General features: G+C 49.7%; 1 protein-coding gene across 2 annotated transcripts in view; it reads right to left on the bottom strand.

Annotated features, from left to right (window-relative positions):
- Abcc8 (ATP binding cassette subfamily C member 8) overlaps positions 1-18,629 on the bottom strand; it is a 71,010-nt gene that overhangs the window by 28,531 nt on the left and 23,850 nt on the right. For both annotated transcript variants that reach the window (XM_041634460.1, XM_041634543.1), the window contains exons 8-16: positions 17,511-17,666; positions 14,670-14,804; positions 14,253-14,415; positions 5,047-5,087; positions 3,523-3,668; positions 2,448-2,553; positions 2,175-2,291; positions 1,746-1,821; positions 1,094-1,199 (exon numbers count right to left, since the gene is read on the bottom strand). In XM_041634460.1, coding sequence (XP_041490394.1) covers positions 1,094-1,199; positions 1,746-1,821; positions 2,175-2,291; positions 2,448-2,553; positions 3,523-3,668; positions 5,047-5,087; positions 14,253-14,415; positions 14,670-14,804; positions 17,511-17,666 — 1,046 coding nt within the window. The remainder of the gene's footprint in view (positions 1-1,093; positions 1,200-1,745; positions 1,822-2,174; positions 2,292-2,447; positions 2,554-3,522; positions 3,669-5,046; positions 5,088-14,252; positions 14,416-14,669; positions 14,805-17,510; positions 17,667-18,629) is intronic.

Here is an 18,629-nt window from a genome sequence, read left to right as displayed (position 1 = left end):
GCAAGGTCTCCTCACCCAAAGCCTCGAGTTGTTGTTACCAAAGCCGGCATAGTGAGCTCTCATGAGTCCCAGGGCTTCCCAGGGAACAACCACTGAGGGATCTCTCAGTGGGATGGAGACAGGGACGCTTCTGCTCCCTAATAGGATCCAATCCCCGTGGGAATTCAAGGCTTATATGATGTTTGGGGAACCCAAAGGAAACCTGCTAGGCCACGGCCACAGCAGGGAGAGAGATTCAGGGACAGTTTGGAAAAGAGGCAGTGGATATGAAGTCTGTATTGACATCTGAAGTCCTTCTGTGCAGCTCCCTGCTCAGGCTTATCAAAACCTGGCATCTCGGGTAATTTCCTTTAAAAAATGACCCACAGGACAAACTGGCCCTCCTGCTAAATTGACTGCTGCCCTGATTAAGAGTTGTGAGCCCAAGTTGGGGGACTGGGGCAACTCTTTGCCTTGGCAATGGTAGAGCACAGGGCCAGGTTTTGCGGGGTAGCTGCAACTGTCTCCTGCTGCGGGTCTGAACACTTCTCCAGCCTGCTCATATCTCAGCGTCCCTGCCTGTTAGATTCCACTCGATAGCCATCGTTCATCAGCTGATCTCACCGCCTTCTGGAAGCAGGTGGGTATAAATAATAGAGTCATGAAAGACTCTGCCCAAGGTTCAGACTCTTTAATTAAGATAGTGATCTTTGGAAACAGTGTTTCTCTGGGCTACTCTGGGCCCTCCACACACACCCAGAACGGCCCAGTCAGTTTTGATGATGAAAAATCTGAAACCAAAGTTGTCAGGGAGGAAATATGAGATTTAAGAGTGAGCATAACTGAGTTCGAATCTCCCCTCTCCCTCTTGCTTAGTTGTGTGGATTACAGCAAACACAGCTCTTATCTATAAAATGAGAATTGGTACTACCACTCTGCTGGTTATAAGGACTCAAGGAAATCATTCGTGCATAGAATTGTGCACATGGCAGAGCAAGGGCTGACGGGCGATCGTGACGACACCATGAGGAAAAGAAGAGCATTTCCTAAGTGCCCACCCGTGCGGAGGCATCCTCCAGAGAGAGGTGGCTGGAGCGAGAAAAGCCAACGGTACCTGTTCCAGAAGACGGCCCCTGACACCTTCTGCATCTCCCCCAGGGTGGCGAGGAGGAGCGAGGACTTGCCACAGCCCACCTGCCCCACAATCATGGTCAGCTGGCCTGTGTGAATGAAGGGCAGCAGATGGGAGAGAGGGGTGGAGTCTCAACAATGTCACCCAGAAGAATTGATGGGCAGGTGCTCTCAGCCCTGGGCCCCTTGTTGCCTCCCCTGCCCGGAAGGGCTAAGCAGCCCTCTTCTCCTGGGTTTTTCTTTCTGAAGCTTACAGCCTTCTCTAGCAGGCCACATTCTTCCTGCACTTCCCCGCAGGGCTTCCTGATAGTTCATCTCCTTGTAGTCTCTCCAAAATGCCAGTCTGGCTCCCACCTAGGACCCTCTGCCCCAGGCTGATAAGAACATGCCCTTGTTCAGAACCTCCAGGTCCATACATCCTCCTAGACTACTCAAGCCTGATACCTGGCAGTGGATGGTTTAACAGTTGTCTGTTTCTGTCTATGGGCACCTAGAGGGCATAGCCTGATTCTGTCTAGAATTCAGACCCAGCTAGGCAGCAGTGTGCAGGTACTTAGCAAATATGGATTTTGTTTTTCCTCTCTGTTTGGGACATGGGGGGGGGGTCATGTCTGGAGCAGTGAGCTGGGCCATACCTCGGGGGATACGGATGGTAATGTTGGAGAGAGTGGGGATTCCATCAGGGGTCCAGGTGAAGAAGCCTCCGATGATCTTCATCGTCCATCCCCCATGGAACAGAAGAAACAGAAGGCAATGGGGTTTCTGGTTATGGAGTGTTTCTTCTCTCCCCTCCCCTATGAAAGTCAATGGATACTATGTCTAACCCCTTCAGTGCTTTCTTGGGCAGGACAGGACGGGATTAAGCCCTGTCTCAGGTACCCTCGTGGGTGTCAGGAGTGAGTTCCCCTGATGAGTGGAGTGGAAATGTCCATGGCTTCAGTATTCCTCTCAGCAGGCAGGAAGGCTTTGGATGGAGGACTCAGAACCCAGGCTCTCGGTCTTGTGGTGTTAAGCTTCTTTTGGAAGATGGCGGGTGTGTGGTGAATTCAGGGTTGAGGACTCACCTGTACACACAAGTTGTCAGCATCCCCATCCATGCTTGGGGTCAGCCTCTGCAGTGGGCCCAAGAGGTCCCGAACCTCTTCCCGGGCTGGCCGCTTGCGGTTCACAACCTTGAGGGGCTGTGAATGGTTAGGAGGTGAGGGCCCCTGGGCTGGACCCCTTCTGGGGGAATGTGAGAGCTCAACAGTTAGGCATAAGCTTCAGGACTTAGATAAAACTGTTGGGAGCAGCAGGGAACTCAAGCAGGGAACTCAAGCACCAGGCTGGGAACTCACCACTGCCTGGTACTTGCCGGCTTGGCCTTGGGGTGCAGGCTCTCGAGGGGCACACTGCTCTTCATGGATCTCTGCACTGGACAGGAACTCACTCAATTTTTGCACGCTGAAGGGGAAGTGAAGAGATACCCTTCACCCCTGCCCAGGGCAGAGGAGGGGAGAGGAGGAGGTGTGAGCTGAGAAAACAGCTCTTCGTGGGTGCCTGGTCCTAAATGTGCCTCCACAAAGACCATGCTGCAGGGGAGCTGAGCAGTGGGCAACTCCAAGGGACTGAGTAACCGATGTTACCAGGATTTACTTATTGGTTATGTGTGGTAGGGTTGGGGAAGCACACGGGCTATGACAGCTTTAGGGAGTGGGTCTCTCCTGCCATGTGAGTCCTGGGGGCTGAACTCAGGGCACCAGGTTTTACCCACTAGGTCATCTTAACACCCCTCCACCAGCTGCCCGTTAATATTCTTATTTTTGCATTGTTTTGTTTTGAGGCAAGGTCTTATATAGCCCAGGTTAACCCCACACTTACTAGTACGGCTTTGAATTCCTGATCCTCCTGCCTCTACTTCCCAAGTTCTGGGGTTACAGGTGTGCACCAGCACACCCAAGCTCACACACACACATACACACACACACACACACACCAGTGATGGGGACTGAAACCAGGCTTTGCCTATACTAGGTAAACACGCTAGCATCAAGCTAACACTCCACAGCCCCTAAGACTTTTTTTTTTCAAGGTTGACCTATAGTAGTCTAGATTTGCAGTATCTTTGTTTAGTTTGGGTTAGTTTAATGTCAAAGACAATTAGTTGGATGATAAGGCTGCAGGTTGGCTGGTGTTGGGTTTTTCTAGTTAAACCATTCAAATTAAGGTTGGCTAGTGTTACTATTAGTTGGGGTTAAGATCAGTTATTCACCACGGCTAGTGTCTGGAGAGCATGCCAGACGCCATGATAATTGCTATGTTAGGATCATAGTCTTTTCCCGTAACAGCTGCTCAACAGAGGCCCAGATGACAAGGAGGTGTGTCCTGTGATGGACAGCTTCGGGGCTGTCCTTGCCTGGATCCTTCTCTCACCTCACTAGGGCTTTGACAGTGGACCGAACCACACTAGACAGCAGGAACAGTGGTGTGACCAGGATGTGGAAGAGAGAGAGGGAGGCAAAGGCCACCGAGGGTGAGAAGTCCGACTCTTTGAAGAAGCTGACGTGGCCCACGAAGGTCTGTGGATAAAGGCACAGGGAGGATAGGTGACTCGGGGGTGTATCCTGGAAAGGAAGCTCAAGAGAGGACAGGGACTGTGAGGAAGTTTTCAGTTACAGTCATCTTCCTCAGCCGCTCATGGAAACGTCCCCAGCAAACTCAGGACTTGTGCTGGGGGTGCGGCTGTTCCCTCTGGCCCCACCTCTCTGAGCCAGGAATAAGCAGGGAGGAGCCCTGGGGTTGGATCTGTTCCTGTTCCACTTAGAATTCTGGCTGCTAGTTTCCCTAGTCCTCAGTTTGGTAAAAGCACAAAAATAGTTGCTACAAAACTGTCGCCTCCTGGGTCTGTCCCTGGCTACCTGACCGGATCTGTAGCACAGTTCCCAGAGTGCAGGCCAGGAATCAGCTCAATAAATCACATTGAAAATTAATTCCCAACCAGGCCTGACAGCCTGTGCACTCTGAGCTGCTCAGGGAAGCCAGCTTTAGGGAAAGTATAGATATCTTTCTAAAAAAAAAAAAAAAAAAAACGAAACAAAACAAAACAAAAACCAGTTCAAACATGGAGGGGAGGAGAGGCGGGGTGGCATGTGGGCACCAGGGGTCTTGGGCTATGCTGTAGGGCATTGACCTGACTCCACAGCTAAGCTTAGGCACAGCTTCCATCAAAGATGCCCAGGAGAAAACACATCATGCCAGCCCACAATAAGGGAGCCATGTGTGGCTTGGTCCTATATCTAAAAAGGCAGGTTACACAACTGTGTGTGCAACATGGTTCTACTTCTGTAGAAGTGACATATCGTCTGCTTAAAAGGACGAGAAGAAACACCCTGAAGGTGCTGAGGAGGGGTGGAATTTGCCTCCATTTTTACTCTTTTTCCAAACCTTCTCGTCATTTCCACAACAGATATGCTGCATCTTGTAAGTGTTTGCAGTTAACAAATAGCCATTTTAAAATTCTATAAACATCACCTCTCTTCTTCCTTCTCCTCCTCCCTCTTTTTGAGGCAGAGTCTTGTGTAGCCCAGGCTGGCCTTGAATCTACTGTGTAACCAAGAGTGACTCAACTGAACTCCTGCCTCCGTCTCCCACATGCTGGGAGTCCAGATGTGCCACCATGCCCGGTTTACGTGGTGCTGGCCTGGAGTGACGAGCACTCTACCCACTGAGCGACATCCCCAGCCCTATTATCTCATTCCATTCCTCTAAGTATTATGTCTCGTATCCCCCAATACCTGAGACAGAGGCCCTGTCTGTGTGGAGTGAGAGGGGATCCATCTATGTTCACCCCCCCACCCCGGACACAACTTTAGGGATCCCTGTGCAAAAGGGTAGGACCTGAGGGGTTCTTCTCCTGCCCTCTCCCCAGCCCTGTGCAGAAGAGAAGGGTCCACTTACGATGAGGACGGCAGCAATAGGGATGGCTGTGTTCATGAAGACTGTAAAGGAAACACAAGGTGAGGTTGGGGAGGAAGGAGGTGGAAACAAGAAGGTGGCTGGGATGGCGGGGGTAGAGATATGGGTCAAGGCCCAGCTTGCTGGGTTCGTCTAGAAGGATGGCACTGGCAGTTCCTTCCCTTGCTTCTTCCTAGGGCTTCTTGTCCCCTTACCCAGGCCCTTGATTCTGTCCTGTGAAGTAGTGGTGGAGGAAGTCTCCTGGAAGGGCCAGCACATGGCTGCAAGGCTGAGTGGTAAGCAACTGTGTCTTAGGAGGCCTCAAAGGCTTTTCCTTCCTCTCCCTGGACCCCCTGCATATCCCTGTGCAGAACAGAAGCTTTCTTGTCTGCTTTGGGAGAGATTGCAAACTCCTTCCGACTAAGGGGCTAGAGGCTGAGAGCATAAATCAGGGTCTTCCTTAGATCTAAGGCTTGGACTCCACGCTCAGGTTGGGTAGCTGATATCTGGAATAGAGGCACCTTCCTCATTCTGTTAGAAGGTACTGCCTCAGGGGCTGGTGATGTAGCTTAGTGGGTAACAGCACTTGCCACCAACTCTGCGTGCCCAAGTTCAATCCCTGAAGCCCACAATGTAGAAAGAGAATAGACTCTCACGTTTGTCCTCTTGTCTCCACATGTATGCCCTTGGCATGTTTGTGTGCATATGTATGTGTGAGCACACACACACACACACACACACACATAAACTAAATAAATTTAAAGTTCAACCTCAAGGTCTCATCCACTTTTCTCCCACTCTCTCAGAAAAGCCCAGCCAGGAAAAGGCTGGTTCTACAATCACTCAGATTAAAGTTCAAAGACCAGGAGGCAGGGCCTGCAGCCAAAGGCTTGGCCATTGTACATGGCCCTGTCTGCTAAATAGCAAAGTCTCCAAAACTCTGAAGACGGTCAGAGGCTGCCTGGCCGTCCCACTACAGCAGGAACGTTCATGCAGTAGCTAATTTCCAGAGATGCACTGGAGGTGCAGCCACTGCTGCAGAGAATCACATCCTAGAGGAAGGGCATGCACGGTCCTTGCACTTAAAGCCCCCTCCCCCAGAAGGAGACCAGCACTGTTCTCCCAGAAAAACCCTGGTGTGATGAGAACAAGATCCTGGGGGAGTTATCAAGCATCTTTTTGAGGAGTTTCTAATCTGAAAGGGGAGATGGCCACACCCTATACAGGGAAGACCCTGGGCAGTGCTAACCTTCCTGTGAGACTCAAAGGCATTTCTTCATTACCAGTACTAATGACGGCCATGTTTCAACTGCCCTTCCTGACAAAGGCAGGATTGCTCTCCAGAGGTACCCACACAACGCTGCCACCTGCTTTATGGGGTTTTCTGGGGTTGTAGAAACATTACTGGTTATATCCGTGATATGAGGGTCTGGGATAAGCTATAGCATAATCAGCAGCCGCTGGGGAGAAATTGGCAAAAGAGGAAAACACACACCGGCTAGTCCTGGACCCGTGACTGTCACCAGTCACATAGCTGCAAGCCTGGAGTAGCCCCAATCCTGCCACTCTCAAGATAAAAGACAAATGTGGAAGACTTAGTGAAAGAAGCACCTTCCAGCCACTGCCCTAATCCAAGAGACCTCTGTCTGATGCTGGGCTCTCCTCGCGGCATCAGGGCAGGCCGGGATCTGGATTGGGGGTTAATAACAGCCTGCAAAGCAAGCAATCTAGCTCCATGTGGCTAGAGCGACCGAGAAATCCCTACCTTCTGATCGTATAATCCAGCTCCTGGGCATTTATCCTGAATAATCACTCAAGAGAAAGGATGGCTATCTGCAAGATGATGCCAGCCCCAGCGCCATCACTGTGAACACAGCTCCAGCTGTGGCAACAAGCTACCCAGAATGGGGCAGGCTGGAAACCTCCGGCAGGAGGGGCCACTTTAGTAAGTGATGGTGTACACCTCTGGGGGACACTTGGCAGGCAGAAAGTGTGTGATAATTGATATTTTATTCTAATGCATGTTTCCCGTGGCCATGATTTTTAAAATACGTATATTTTTCTGTTTTATTGTCTTTATTTTTAGAGATGCCTGAACTCCTTTGAGGAATGAGACAAGCTATAAATAAATTAAAAATGAACATTTCAGAGCTGATGCAGCAATGTGGAGCCTGCTTGTGACAGAATTAATTTCTGCACTGTGCTGGCTGTTGCAGGAGAGGCAGAAGGATGAGAATGTGATTTTCTGGCTTGCTCACCCTCCCCTGGAAGGATGTCTGCTGCTAGAGGTCCCAGGTTTTGTGTGGTGTGGGAGCTAGGGGAGTGAGATCATCGGCTGCTGAGTTTCAAATGTCCCTCAGAAGAACACCCCATCACCATGGGGGGATGTGGCCACCTTTGGGATGTCACTGCTGCAGACTGGGGGCTTGGGACTATGGCCCTGCACCTCTCTGAGTATGGCAGATAACGGTGGGTCAGGGAGAAGGGGTGAACAGGCTGTGGAATAATAATTATTCTCGTGCCTCCACGCCGGTCCAGGAAGGGAAAAATAGTTTATGTTGGGGCATCGGACCCCAACATCATGATGTTTATTAAGGGAGCAAAAAGCAAACTAGAACTCTCTCTCCCTCTCTCTCTCTCTCTCTCTCTGTGTGTGTGTGTGTGTGTGTATGCACTGAGTGTATTGTGTGTTTAAGTGTGTGTGAGTACACTGTGTGAATGTATTTATGTGTTTGTGTGTATGCATACGTGTTTGAGTATGTGTGCGTGTGTATGTGTGTGAAAGAGTGTGTGTATGTATGCGTGTTTGAGTATGTGTGTATGTGTGGTTTGTGACTTTATGGAACTTCCCATCTCCACCTTCCAAGCACTAGAATTGCAGGTGTGTTTCACTACACCTAAGTAGTTAGCATGAGATTAATTTCATGTACCCAGTCCTAAAAAGCCACTATAAAGGTGAAGCCCATCTGCAATGGTACATAGATGTGAGTATTTTACAAAGATCCCTCACTCAATTCAATAATTATTGTTTAGCAATCTTTGTCCTAAGCCAAACTCTGTGCTAGCTTTCCCCACTCCCACTGCAAAGAAGATAACAAACCCACCCAAACCAGAGCAGACCCAGTCCTTGGCTTCCCTGGCTATGTCCAAGCAATGCTTCTTAGCCTTGTGGGCACCAGCCTGGCACTGTATACCAGAAGCTTTTCATTTTCTACGTTGCCATAAATATTTTAAGAGTCACATGCCAGGGAGGCACAGCGGCCATTTGTGCCCTGATTAACTCCAGCTTTGCCTCCTGTGGAGGGAGGACAGAGGATGGGCACTCAGCTCCGTCCTAGCTGCAAGCTGTGCTGGGAGGAAGGAAAATGTATTTTGAAGTGGATGAGAGCTATTTTCCATTTACTCTGATGTGAGCAGAGTCAGCAGAGTGGAGAGGAAGGCAGAGCAGGAGGCCCAGCAGGACTGATTTCTGCTCTCCTGGCTCCTCCTCAGTCAACCTCGCTGCTCAACCTGAAAGGATGCATATAAATGACCCTCAGCGGCCACACTGATTGGCAGAAGGAAGGACAGGTAACGAAGGAGAGGGGTTGGAGAGAGAAGAGGACCAGGAGATGGGTGTGATGCGCACATGTGGAACCCCAGCACCGAAGGTGGAAGCAAGAGGATCAGGGCTCATGAACATTCTCAGCCACATTGCAAGTTCCAGGTCAGTTGTTAGAAATGGTCTTAAAAAGACAAAGACATAAACAAAAGCAAAACAAATGACCCAGGGCTTCCATCGAGAAGGCCGCAGAGAGACAAGATAGTTAAGACAGGCAGCCTGTGGAGTGTCCCCAGCCCTCCACAGGGTTGAGCTGACCCAACTGAGACTGTTGCATTGCTTGTCTGGGGTCCAGACCCCTGAGCACAGAGCTCTGACAGAGATGGCAATCACATCTTCAGTCTTCCTGAGCTCCTTCCACGACTCCCTGCCCCAGGAGCCAGCCTCGTGTCCTGACACGTGACACATGTTCTGTGAGTTCGTCTGGTTCTACTAAAGGAAGGCTGAGGTGGAATCCACGAGCATCTTTCCCACCTTGAGGCCTTTGTGCCTGGATGCTCCTGCCTCAACCAGGCAACACAAGCTTATCCTGGGAACCACTACGGGCTTCCCCCCAACGGGTGTTCTCCGACACTCACCACCTCTAAGACGAGGTTGAGCACAATTCGTAACTTTTGTGGGCGTTCAGAGTGTCCCCCTCTCTTCTTACCAATCATTGCACTGCTGCACGGTGGCCTCCCCAGGAGACTACAGACATCTGGCTATGACTCGTGTGCCTTCTCACCAGTGCCAAACACAGGGCCTGGCACATAGGAGACAGTTCTCAGTCAGTCAAAAAGTGCTTGAAAGAAACACAGGCACAGGCCAGGTGAGTAACACAGAAGACGGACATCTGGAACTGACCCTGTGGTCCTGACACATGCAGGGCCACCGATGACAGTCACAGTCCGTGTCCCCTAATACTGTGTGAGCCGCTCCCACACCTTCCTCACTCAGGGTTTCAGCAGAGAGGTGGTGGCACTTTGGTTGGCTGGCTGGCAGGACAAAGGTCTCCTCGTCACTCCTCTGAGACGCTGGGGAGGTAGAAGTTCCCAGGCCTCTTTTAGCCCCTCCCCCACTGGCTGTCCAAGACACCAGAACTCTTGGTGACCCCGTCTATAAAACCATCACAAAATGTCAGGAGGAATCACGTCTGCCCCAAAGCCTACCCGCAGGGTGTGTATACGACCAAACTGTGTGTACATCCAGCACACCCAGGCTGGGCCCCATGGGAACACAACACCAGGAAGCTTTCACGTTGCCAGGAACCCATGGCTGGCGCCAAGGGCGAAAATACGAGATTCCCATTAGCTCAACCTAACGACCTGTGACTTGGTCCCTGGAAACAGAAGCAGGGAGTCCTGGAAGGTGACAGCAAGATCCCATCTGAAGCACGAAGCATGTACCTGCAGCTAGGAGGGGTCCCCACCAGACTCTCCCTCTCAGAAGAGACACCCCAGCAAGGACAGGCACGCCAAGCAAACAGTACTGGGCTTTTGGCGTTCTGCTGATGGACAGGGAGCTACAGTTAAGCCTCAGACAGCATTGCTTTATACCCTCATGGAGCCGCCTCTCCATTCCCAGTCACTGCACTCAGACAGCTAAGCTTCATACCCTTATGTAGCCGCCTCTCCATTTCTAGCCACTGTCCTATACTGAGACAGACTGTGTGTGTGCAGGCCAGAGGCCAGCCTCAAGTGTCATGCCTCCGGAGGCATCCACTGTTTAGATCTCTCCATGGGACCTGGGCTTGCTGATGAGGCCCAACTGGCTGGCCAGTTGCCCCGGGGAATTTCGGGCCTTCCTTCCCAGCACTGGACTTACAAGCAAGGCCCACACTTGCTATTTTCCATGTGAGTGTTGTGGCTCAAACTCGGGTCCCCATGCTTGTGTGGCAAGTTCCTCACTAATGTTTTACACCCGAGCCTCCACGTGAGAGAGAACCTGCCCTAGCCGTCTTAAGTCCTACCTACTTTTCTTTTCTAACATTCTTGTGCACAGCCCAGGGACCATAGCTCACAATGACTTCTTATATATTTCTGAATGCCTGGAGACTATCTCCAAAGAGTTTAACAGGAGCAGTGATAATGAGGTGGGTACATTAAGAACTGGCTTGATGTATGAACATTCTGAACATACATCGAAGCCTTCACTGTCTCTCATAAATATGTACAACTATTTTACGTTAATCAAAATTTACAGATAAAATGCCTAGAGAGATGGAAAGCCTAGCGGCCCTGACAGCTGCTGTTTGCTGCACCCGGATCTTGCAAGATAAGCCTTGGCTTTGGGACTCAAGGTCAGCAGGATTTGGGGAAAGGACGAGAAGTAGCAAGGGCGTCTGGAGCCAAGCAGGAGCCTGCACAGAGACCTGTACCTATCTACGAGGCCTAAAGGGACAAGCAAAAGCAAAGCGACACAAACTGGTCCCTAAGGGACGTGAGGAAGCAGCGTTGTTATTGTTCTAATTATGCTTGTATATGGGCTACTATGTGATAACTCATGCATGCATGGTGACAGTTAAGGCAGAGCTGCCAGTATCCCTGGGAAAAGGTGTCTCCTAGCTATGGGGAAAAGCTCCCACACCAATCTCATTCCTCAGTACCAGTTTCCTTCTCACTCACCAGGCTGTACTCAGGGTGTAGAGCTATGGTAATAAACCAGCCCATGCTGGGAAGGCAGGTAGCCAACAGAGACAAGGTGGAAGTGGGCCCGGGTCTGGGACACTTGCTTCTCTTCATGGTCTGTTCTAATGTCTCCATCTCCTGGAGTGCCTAGTACCTGCTCTGAGAATCAGGTCAGAGGAGGGAGATGAGGGAAGAAGACCAGGAACCTGACCATGCCCATGGCTCTATTTTGAGACAACCAGGTCTTAAGCCTCCCTATGTAGACATATATGTCATTCATGGTAGACATATATGTAGACATATATGTCATTCAAGCCACTGCTACCTGGACCAAACTCTATAGCTAGACCTGGTAGGGGGTGGGGAGTACTGACTCTCTGGGATGCTCAGGGCTAAGCAGTCCTTGTTTGATGGTGGCTACCTGGCCCCATCAAAGCCTCACTTTAGGCAGCACAAATGCCAGGACCACGGACCTGCTCTAAGAGTCTAAGTGATATTCCCACCATGTCCCCCATTACTGCCCCAACTCACCACTCCACAGAGCTTCTAAATCACTAATCTCTCTTCATCTATAGCAATTTGATTAACCTGTTCACTGAATTGATTTGCTTCCTTCCTTGCTTGCTTCCTTTTTCTCTCTGGAGAGGAGCCCTTCTTATTGGTTGTTAACGTGGACAGGTCAGGGAAGCAGAGTGAGTCTGACAGAGGTTACATGTCTATATCCCAATAACAAACTGTGAAAGCAACCACTATGGTAGGTTCACGAAGAACGAATTAGCATCCCCTCTGAATCAAACTTGGACCAGTGCCCCATGATCATCTGACCTCCATGAGCCCTCCTTCTGGCCAGGAGACTGTACATGGAGTCAACTTCAGTAACTAAAATTTTATCTTCTAGAATGTTCTTTTAGGTTTTCTTCCCCAATAATCTCCTATATAGTTCTGTTGCCTTTGCATCTTAAAAAAAAAAACTCTTTAGTCATATAAAACATGTTAACCTCATTATCATTTGGATAATTTATTATTTCAAGGCATTGAAAGAAGAATTCTTCTGTCTGTCTGTCTATCTGGTGTTGTTTTGTTTTGAGACAAGGTTTCAAGTAGCCCAGGCTGGCCTTAAATACACTGTGTAGCTGAGGACAACTTTGAAATCATGATCTTCCTATCTCTACCTCCCAAGTTCTGAGATTACAGGTGTGGGTCACGATACCTGGCTCTCTTAATGTATTTTGTTGTTTTGTATTTGTGTATGGTGTGTGTGTGTATGTGTATGTGTGTGTGTGTACGTGAGTACAGGAATACACATGCCATGGTACATGTGTAGAGGCCACAGGACAATCTCCAATGTCCATTCTCAACTTCCACTTGTCTCTGATAGGGTCGCTTGCTTTACTCGGCGTATGGCAATCTATCAGGCTCCTGAGCTCAGGGATTCTCTGGCTGCAAACTTCCAGCTCAACATGAGGGCACTGGGATTACAGACTGTATGCTTGTCATTCAAACTCAGGTCCTCACATTGGCACAGCAGGCAGTTCACCACTGAGCAGTCTACATAGCCCTGTCTATGGGGACTATTGAAGCTGCTGATTCTCTCTGATGGTGAAGTTTCGCCTGTGGATTTTTAACTTCTTTGTTATTAGTTAGCTTAGAGTTTGACATGTTTTTTCCACTCTATTCTGAAAAGTGTTTTTAATATGTGTATCTCTCTAAACACAGAATGTTTTGTGCAGAGGGAAAGGCTAGCCTGGGCTTCTGCTCTGTACAGATAGCTAGCCCTTTCCTCTGCATACTCCCAGGAGACGATGGCTTCCTTGGGGGCGGTGACAGCTACTTCTGACTCTGAAAAAATTTCACATTCGTAAGAATTGGAAATCTGCTTCGGAATATTCTGATCACACTCTGAATCGAGAGTTTGTGTTTGCATTAATTAAATAAAATCAACCTTGGGTCAGGAGGCCGAGCCAAGTAATCATAGAGTCAGAGGGAGTCTGGAGGACAGACAGAGGATGCACAGGAAGTAGCAGAGAGGGACTTTGTGTGGCAGTCTTTTTTTGGTTTGGCGGAGCAGACGGATGCTCTCTTTCTGAGATGTCTTTGAAGGGGGAAGGTCAGTAGTTGCTCCACAATCTCTCTGAGCTAGGAGGTTTTCACCCCAGCCTCTGACTCCTGAGTCTTTATTGGTAAAAGCAACAACCAAGATTTAGTTACAAACTGTATTTGGTGACAGTAGCGGGAGGCAGATGCAGCAGGATGTCAGAGTCCTGCCAGGCTGCTGCCCGAGAAGTGGGCAATAACTGCAAAGCCACAGCTGCCGGTTGGGTCAGCAGTAGCTTCAGATGCAGCTGCTGCGCTGGTGAAGACAACAGAAACTCTTGCTATTTGTTTGCTCTCTGCTGCCTGTCAAGACTGTGCCAGCTCCATGAAGAGCGACCTCATGGTCCTTTCTCACTGGTGTGTCTTAGAGCTAGTACAGACCCTCACACATTTGCACATGTGAATTAAACACTGATTTCTGGGCTGGCAAGAGGGCTTAATGGTTAAGAGCATGTACTGTTCTCAAAAAAGACCCCAGTTTGGTGCCTACCAGCCACAGCAGGTAAGTCACAACTGCCTGTAACTCCAAATCCAGGGAGATCCACACCTCTGGTTTCCAGTGGCACCTGCACTCATGTGCACAGACCCACACATACGCAGACGTGAGTAGAAACAGTATAAAAGAATTTTGGGATTTTTTTTCTGATAGGTTTTCTCTGTGGACATCCTCAACCATCCTGGAAATCGCTCTATAGACCAGGCTGGCCTTGAAATTACAGCTATCTGTCTGCCTCTGCCTCCTGAGTTCTGGGATTAAAGGCATGCACCAGGAATATTTTTTAAAGAACACTGATTTCTGGGAGTTTAGCCACCACAGTCAGCCAAGCAGCCTCTGGATTCTGTAACCCCCCACCCCAACCCCCGTCACCCAGGCCTGATGCCCTAGGCTTGCAGGCAGGTGCACTCACTGGAGATGGAGGTGTAGACAGCGAAGGCCCTGAGGCTGGTCATCTCCTTCTTGCGAGTCATCTCCACCCTTGAGCAGAAGATGTTCTCCCATGCATACAGCTTGAGAAGCTTGATGCCCCGGAGCATCTCATTGGTCTGCTTCAGCCTCTCATTGGAATATTCCTGGGGCAGGAGTGGTGGTGGTGTGTTAGAGGGATGCCTGTGTCCCTAGCTCAGCCAGGGAGAAGGTACCAAACCCATGTCCTCCCATCTGTCCAGCTCCTGTCCTACAAGCACGTTCCTGGCCAGCCTGTTACGAGCAGTTCATAGAAACTGAGGCTTGGACTGTGAGTGTGGGGAGGATATCTACTAAGATATCCAGGGAGGTAGGCACGGGGTAAGGCAGAGATGGGACATGTGTATCCTGGGGCACTCACCAAGGTGCTCCGTTGTGCCTGGGAGAGTTTGGTGGCCACAAAGTACTGGACAGGAGCCAGGAGAATGATGACAGCTGCTCCAATCAAGGCACTGACACCGAGGATGTAGTAGAGAAGGATCACACCCACTATGATCTGGAGAAGGTGGGGGGGGGTGAACTCTGTGCCAGGGCTACCGTGCCAGCAGGCAATGGCACCATCCCCACCATCCGCTTCGAGTGTGGCATGCCTCAGTGCCCCAGTTTTCAAACACCTTGGGGATGGAGCAGGGTGCAGGACCAGGTATGGGAAGGCAATATACTGGGTACACACACAGTTGAGGCTCTGAGCTGGTAACCAGGGTCATTTACCCAAAAGTTACCTGAAGGACTGATTTCCTCACTAAGTCTGCTTTCCCGAGGAGGGTCTGAGAATTGGGTCGGCACCATTTATCCCATTTGCTGGGACGTATAGTTCACTCAAAGTAAGCTACCCATGAGTGAAGGACAGAATTGCGGTATCCAAGCCAGGCAGAACTGCAGCACTGCACGGAAACTGAGAATGTGCCGTGCATCCGTGGTCCTGCTGGCTTGGCAGTGTAGCTGGAGACGGCCTCCTGCCATTTGATCCTCCTGCCTCCACCTACCTGGGTATCAGGATTACAGTATCTAGGCAAGCATTCCATCGACCTTGGGGATGGAGTAGGGTGCAGGACCGGGTATTGCCACCCACCACCAACCCTTATTTTGCTACCGGGGACTGAACTCAGGGCTTCTCACATGCTAGGCAAGTGTTCTATCACTAACCAATACCATCCAGACATGTTCTTCTGTTGACCCATGTTCCACCTGACCCATTTGAAAAAAAATTTTTTTTTGAGACAAGGTCTCACTAAGTTACCTGTATAGGCATTAGGCGGCACTAAATTGCTCTTTAATCGGGTTAGCCTTCCACCCATAATCCCCTTAACACAGTCTCCCAAGTAGCTGGGATTAGTGTCTTTTGTTCTGAGGGTCTTGTGGCATAGCCTAGGCTTACCTGGGACTTGAGAGTGTCCTGTGCAGTCCCTCGGAAGCTGGGATTACAGGTATAAACCCCACACCTAAGCCTGGTGTCTCTCAATTTTTATTAAACCTGACCGGCTTTCTTTGAAATGAGAGCTCACTCTGTTTCTAGCTCTATGTAAATGACTGCCTACATATGGCATGACTATTCATGAAAATGTAAATCATCTTTGCTACTCCCCCCAAAGTTCCCGGATACCCGTTTTCCAGGCTGTAGTCAGACAAGCACCTTTAACTGCATGGCTTACTATAGAAGGACAGATGTACTAGATCCCAACAACTACCAACTCAGGGCTGGAGAGATGGCTCAGAAGTTAAGAGCCCCGACTGTTTATCCAGAGGTCCTGAGTTCAATTCCCAGTAACCACATACATTGTGGCTCACAACCATCTGTAATGAAATCTGGTGTCCTCTTAGTTGAAATAAGAGAGAAAAGAAAGTCCGCCTGGCTTGGTCCTGCAGTCTGTCAGCCCTGCGCCAATCTGGCAAGAGGCTCCCTGCTTCAGTTCTAGGACGGAGTAGGCCGAGGAGCTACTCCTTCTATTAATCACAGAAAGTCCTCTTCATTAGCAGGTAACAGAGGCTGTGAAATGACCCCATCACTGCCCTCCTCCTCGTATCTGATATTAAAAGCAGTGGGTAGAGGGTCATGATAAGAGATGAACCTCCTACTGGATAGTTCCACTGCCTACTTCCCTGGGATTCTGCCTGACACAACCCTTCATTCTTACATGAGCTGTGTTTGCATGGAAGCAGTCAAGATATCCTTCAGCCGTCAGGGTTGCACAGACTCCCAGAAACCTTCCAGGGTACCCAGGATTCTTTGTAGGGGCCTCCAGGTCACTAACTCCAGGATCTCACTCTATAGCTCAGCTGGCCTAAAACTTGAGGCAATCCTCCTGCCTCAGTCTTCCAAGTGCTGGGACCTCAAGCATACACTAGCACTGCCTACCAGAATGCCATTTTCAGTATCCTAAAAAGCCCAGATGCACTGGGTCACCAGGCCAGGCCCAGAACCCCAAACAGGGGGGCTTTTCTTGCCACGAGGTTAAGATAGTATCATTTGTACGTCAGGGTGGAAGTGGTGGCCAGGAACTAACCCAGGGCTTACGCATGATACACAAAAACCCTACCACTGAGTTACATCCCAGCCCTCATTTCTCGTGTGCTGGTCAGTTTTGTAAGCATGATGGCACAGTCTCTGATGAACTGAAAATGAAAATCAGTTGTGGGCCAGTATGCTTAGGTACTCAGGAGACTGAGTCAGGAAACGACATGAACTTAGTACCTTGGGGCTAGTCTGGGAAATAAAGCAAAACTCCATTTCAAATAACTTCAATAGAACGGCCTTGCGCACGCTCTGTAGCTGAGGATGACAGAGGTTCTGATCCGCCAGCCTCCTCCACCATCCCTGGTATATGTGGGGCGGTGGCTGAATCCAGGCACTCACACACCTAAGCAATCGTGCTACCAACCGAGCTACACCGGAAACCCTACAATATGGCTTTCAGTACTTATAAAACCTTTCCTTGTATAACTGTCCTACGGGTCGTTTAAAGCTGGCTACACTTTCACTGTCCTAATGATACTACCTTCTATGATCACTGAGACATGTCCCGACGGCCTGTAGTGCATGGGACACTGGGGGACACCAGTAGCTTACCACATGGATAGACCCCGGGAGATAGACGGACAAATACAGAATGGACATAAATAGCTTCTGGTTTTGTGTCCTCCCTCCTCCCCCTCCCCAATACCTACCTCCACAACACAAGAGTTTCCCAGCACATTCTGATACCTGTACTGGCATAGCCCAGAGGTTTGGACATAAGAAGAAAAACCACATGAGTTGGTTTGTGTCAATGGCCACCAGGTTGCAGATCTGCCCGGCAGTCATTTCCCCCATGGACAGGTTGGAGGTGGACAGCTGCATGATTTTATTGTAAATCTTGGTCTAGAAAAGAGAGCAGAGGGCTTCATGTTTGTCACCGCCATCTGTCACCACTCCAGATCTGGGAAGGCCAGCGGCTTCTCCAACATTCCTACAGAGCCCCCACGCCATAACTGTGCAATGACTGATACCATAGATCAAGCAAGTCGAGAGGCAGGAATCCAAGCCAAAGTAGCTACTCTCCAGCAAGTGTGACCTCTCCCTTGAGGGACAAGACATAATTAGCTCCTAAATCTCAAAAGCAGGTCCTCATATCTATTTATGTTCTTGATTTACTGGAGACCAGCACAGAACACATTTCAGAGACGTAAAAATGATGCTCGAGGAGCAGCCCATTTTAGTGGGGTCACCTCACCCCCAGGCCAGGTCATGCTGTCAGAGAACCATGGAACAAAGCAAGGGGTCAGCCTCAGCAGACCTGGGTCAGTCAGCCGCAGGGCAGTATGGAGAGTAATGGTTGCCTCCAGGGCTCAGATCTGAAAGCTTTATGTGCTCGCTGTCAGCACCTTCCAGAAAGATCGGGTTTTCAGGCCACATGCTCTGGAAAAAGGAAGAATCCTGCCCTATCTTAAATGTCCACAGGGCGCCTGCTCTTGGGCACAATCACACCACTTCTGCGGCAAAGCCTTAAATCATCTTTGTGCTAAGCTTAGCTTGCCTTTGTTTGTGGGCCGGGTTTTCTGAAAGCACGAGTCTCTCCGATACAGCAGGGGAAGGCCGGAAATAATGACGGTGATATTTTTGGACAGATTCACGTACTTTCCATGTACTTTCTGGCTGTATGCAATTAAACTTCAAAGGCTAACCAGTGACTACAGCATTATTAAGAATCGAACTCAAAACCAACTGTACACGTTGGCACACACACACACATACACACACACGTGTGTGTGTATGACTGTGTGTATGTGCGTGTGTGTGTATTCCTGTGTGTATGTGCGTGTGTGTATAACTTAGGAATTTTGC

The sequence above is a fragment of the Microtus oregoni genome, unplaced genomic scaffold, assembly GCF_018167655.1.
Source record: "Microtus oregoni isolate MIOR12 unplaced genomic scaffold, Mior012 000000F_ref0000247, whole genome shotgun sequence".
NCBI lineage: Eukaryota > Metazoa > Chordata > Mammalia > Rodentia > Cricetidae > Microtus > Microtus oregoni.
This window is presented reverse-complemented; position numbering and strand designations above follow the sequence as displayed.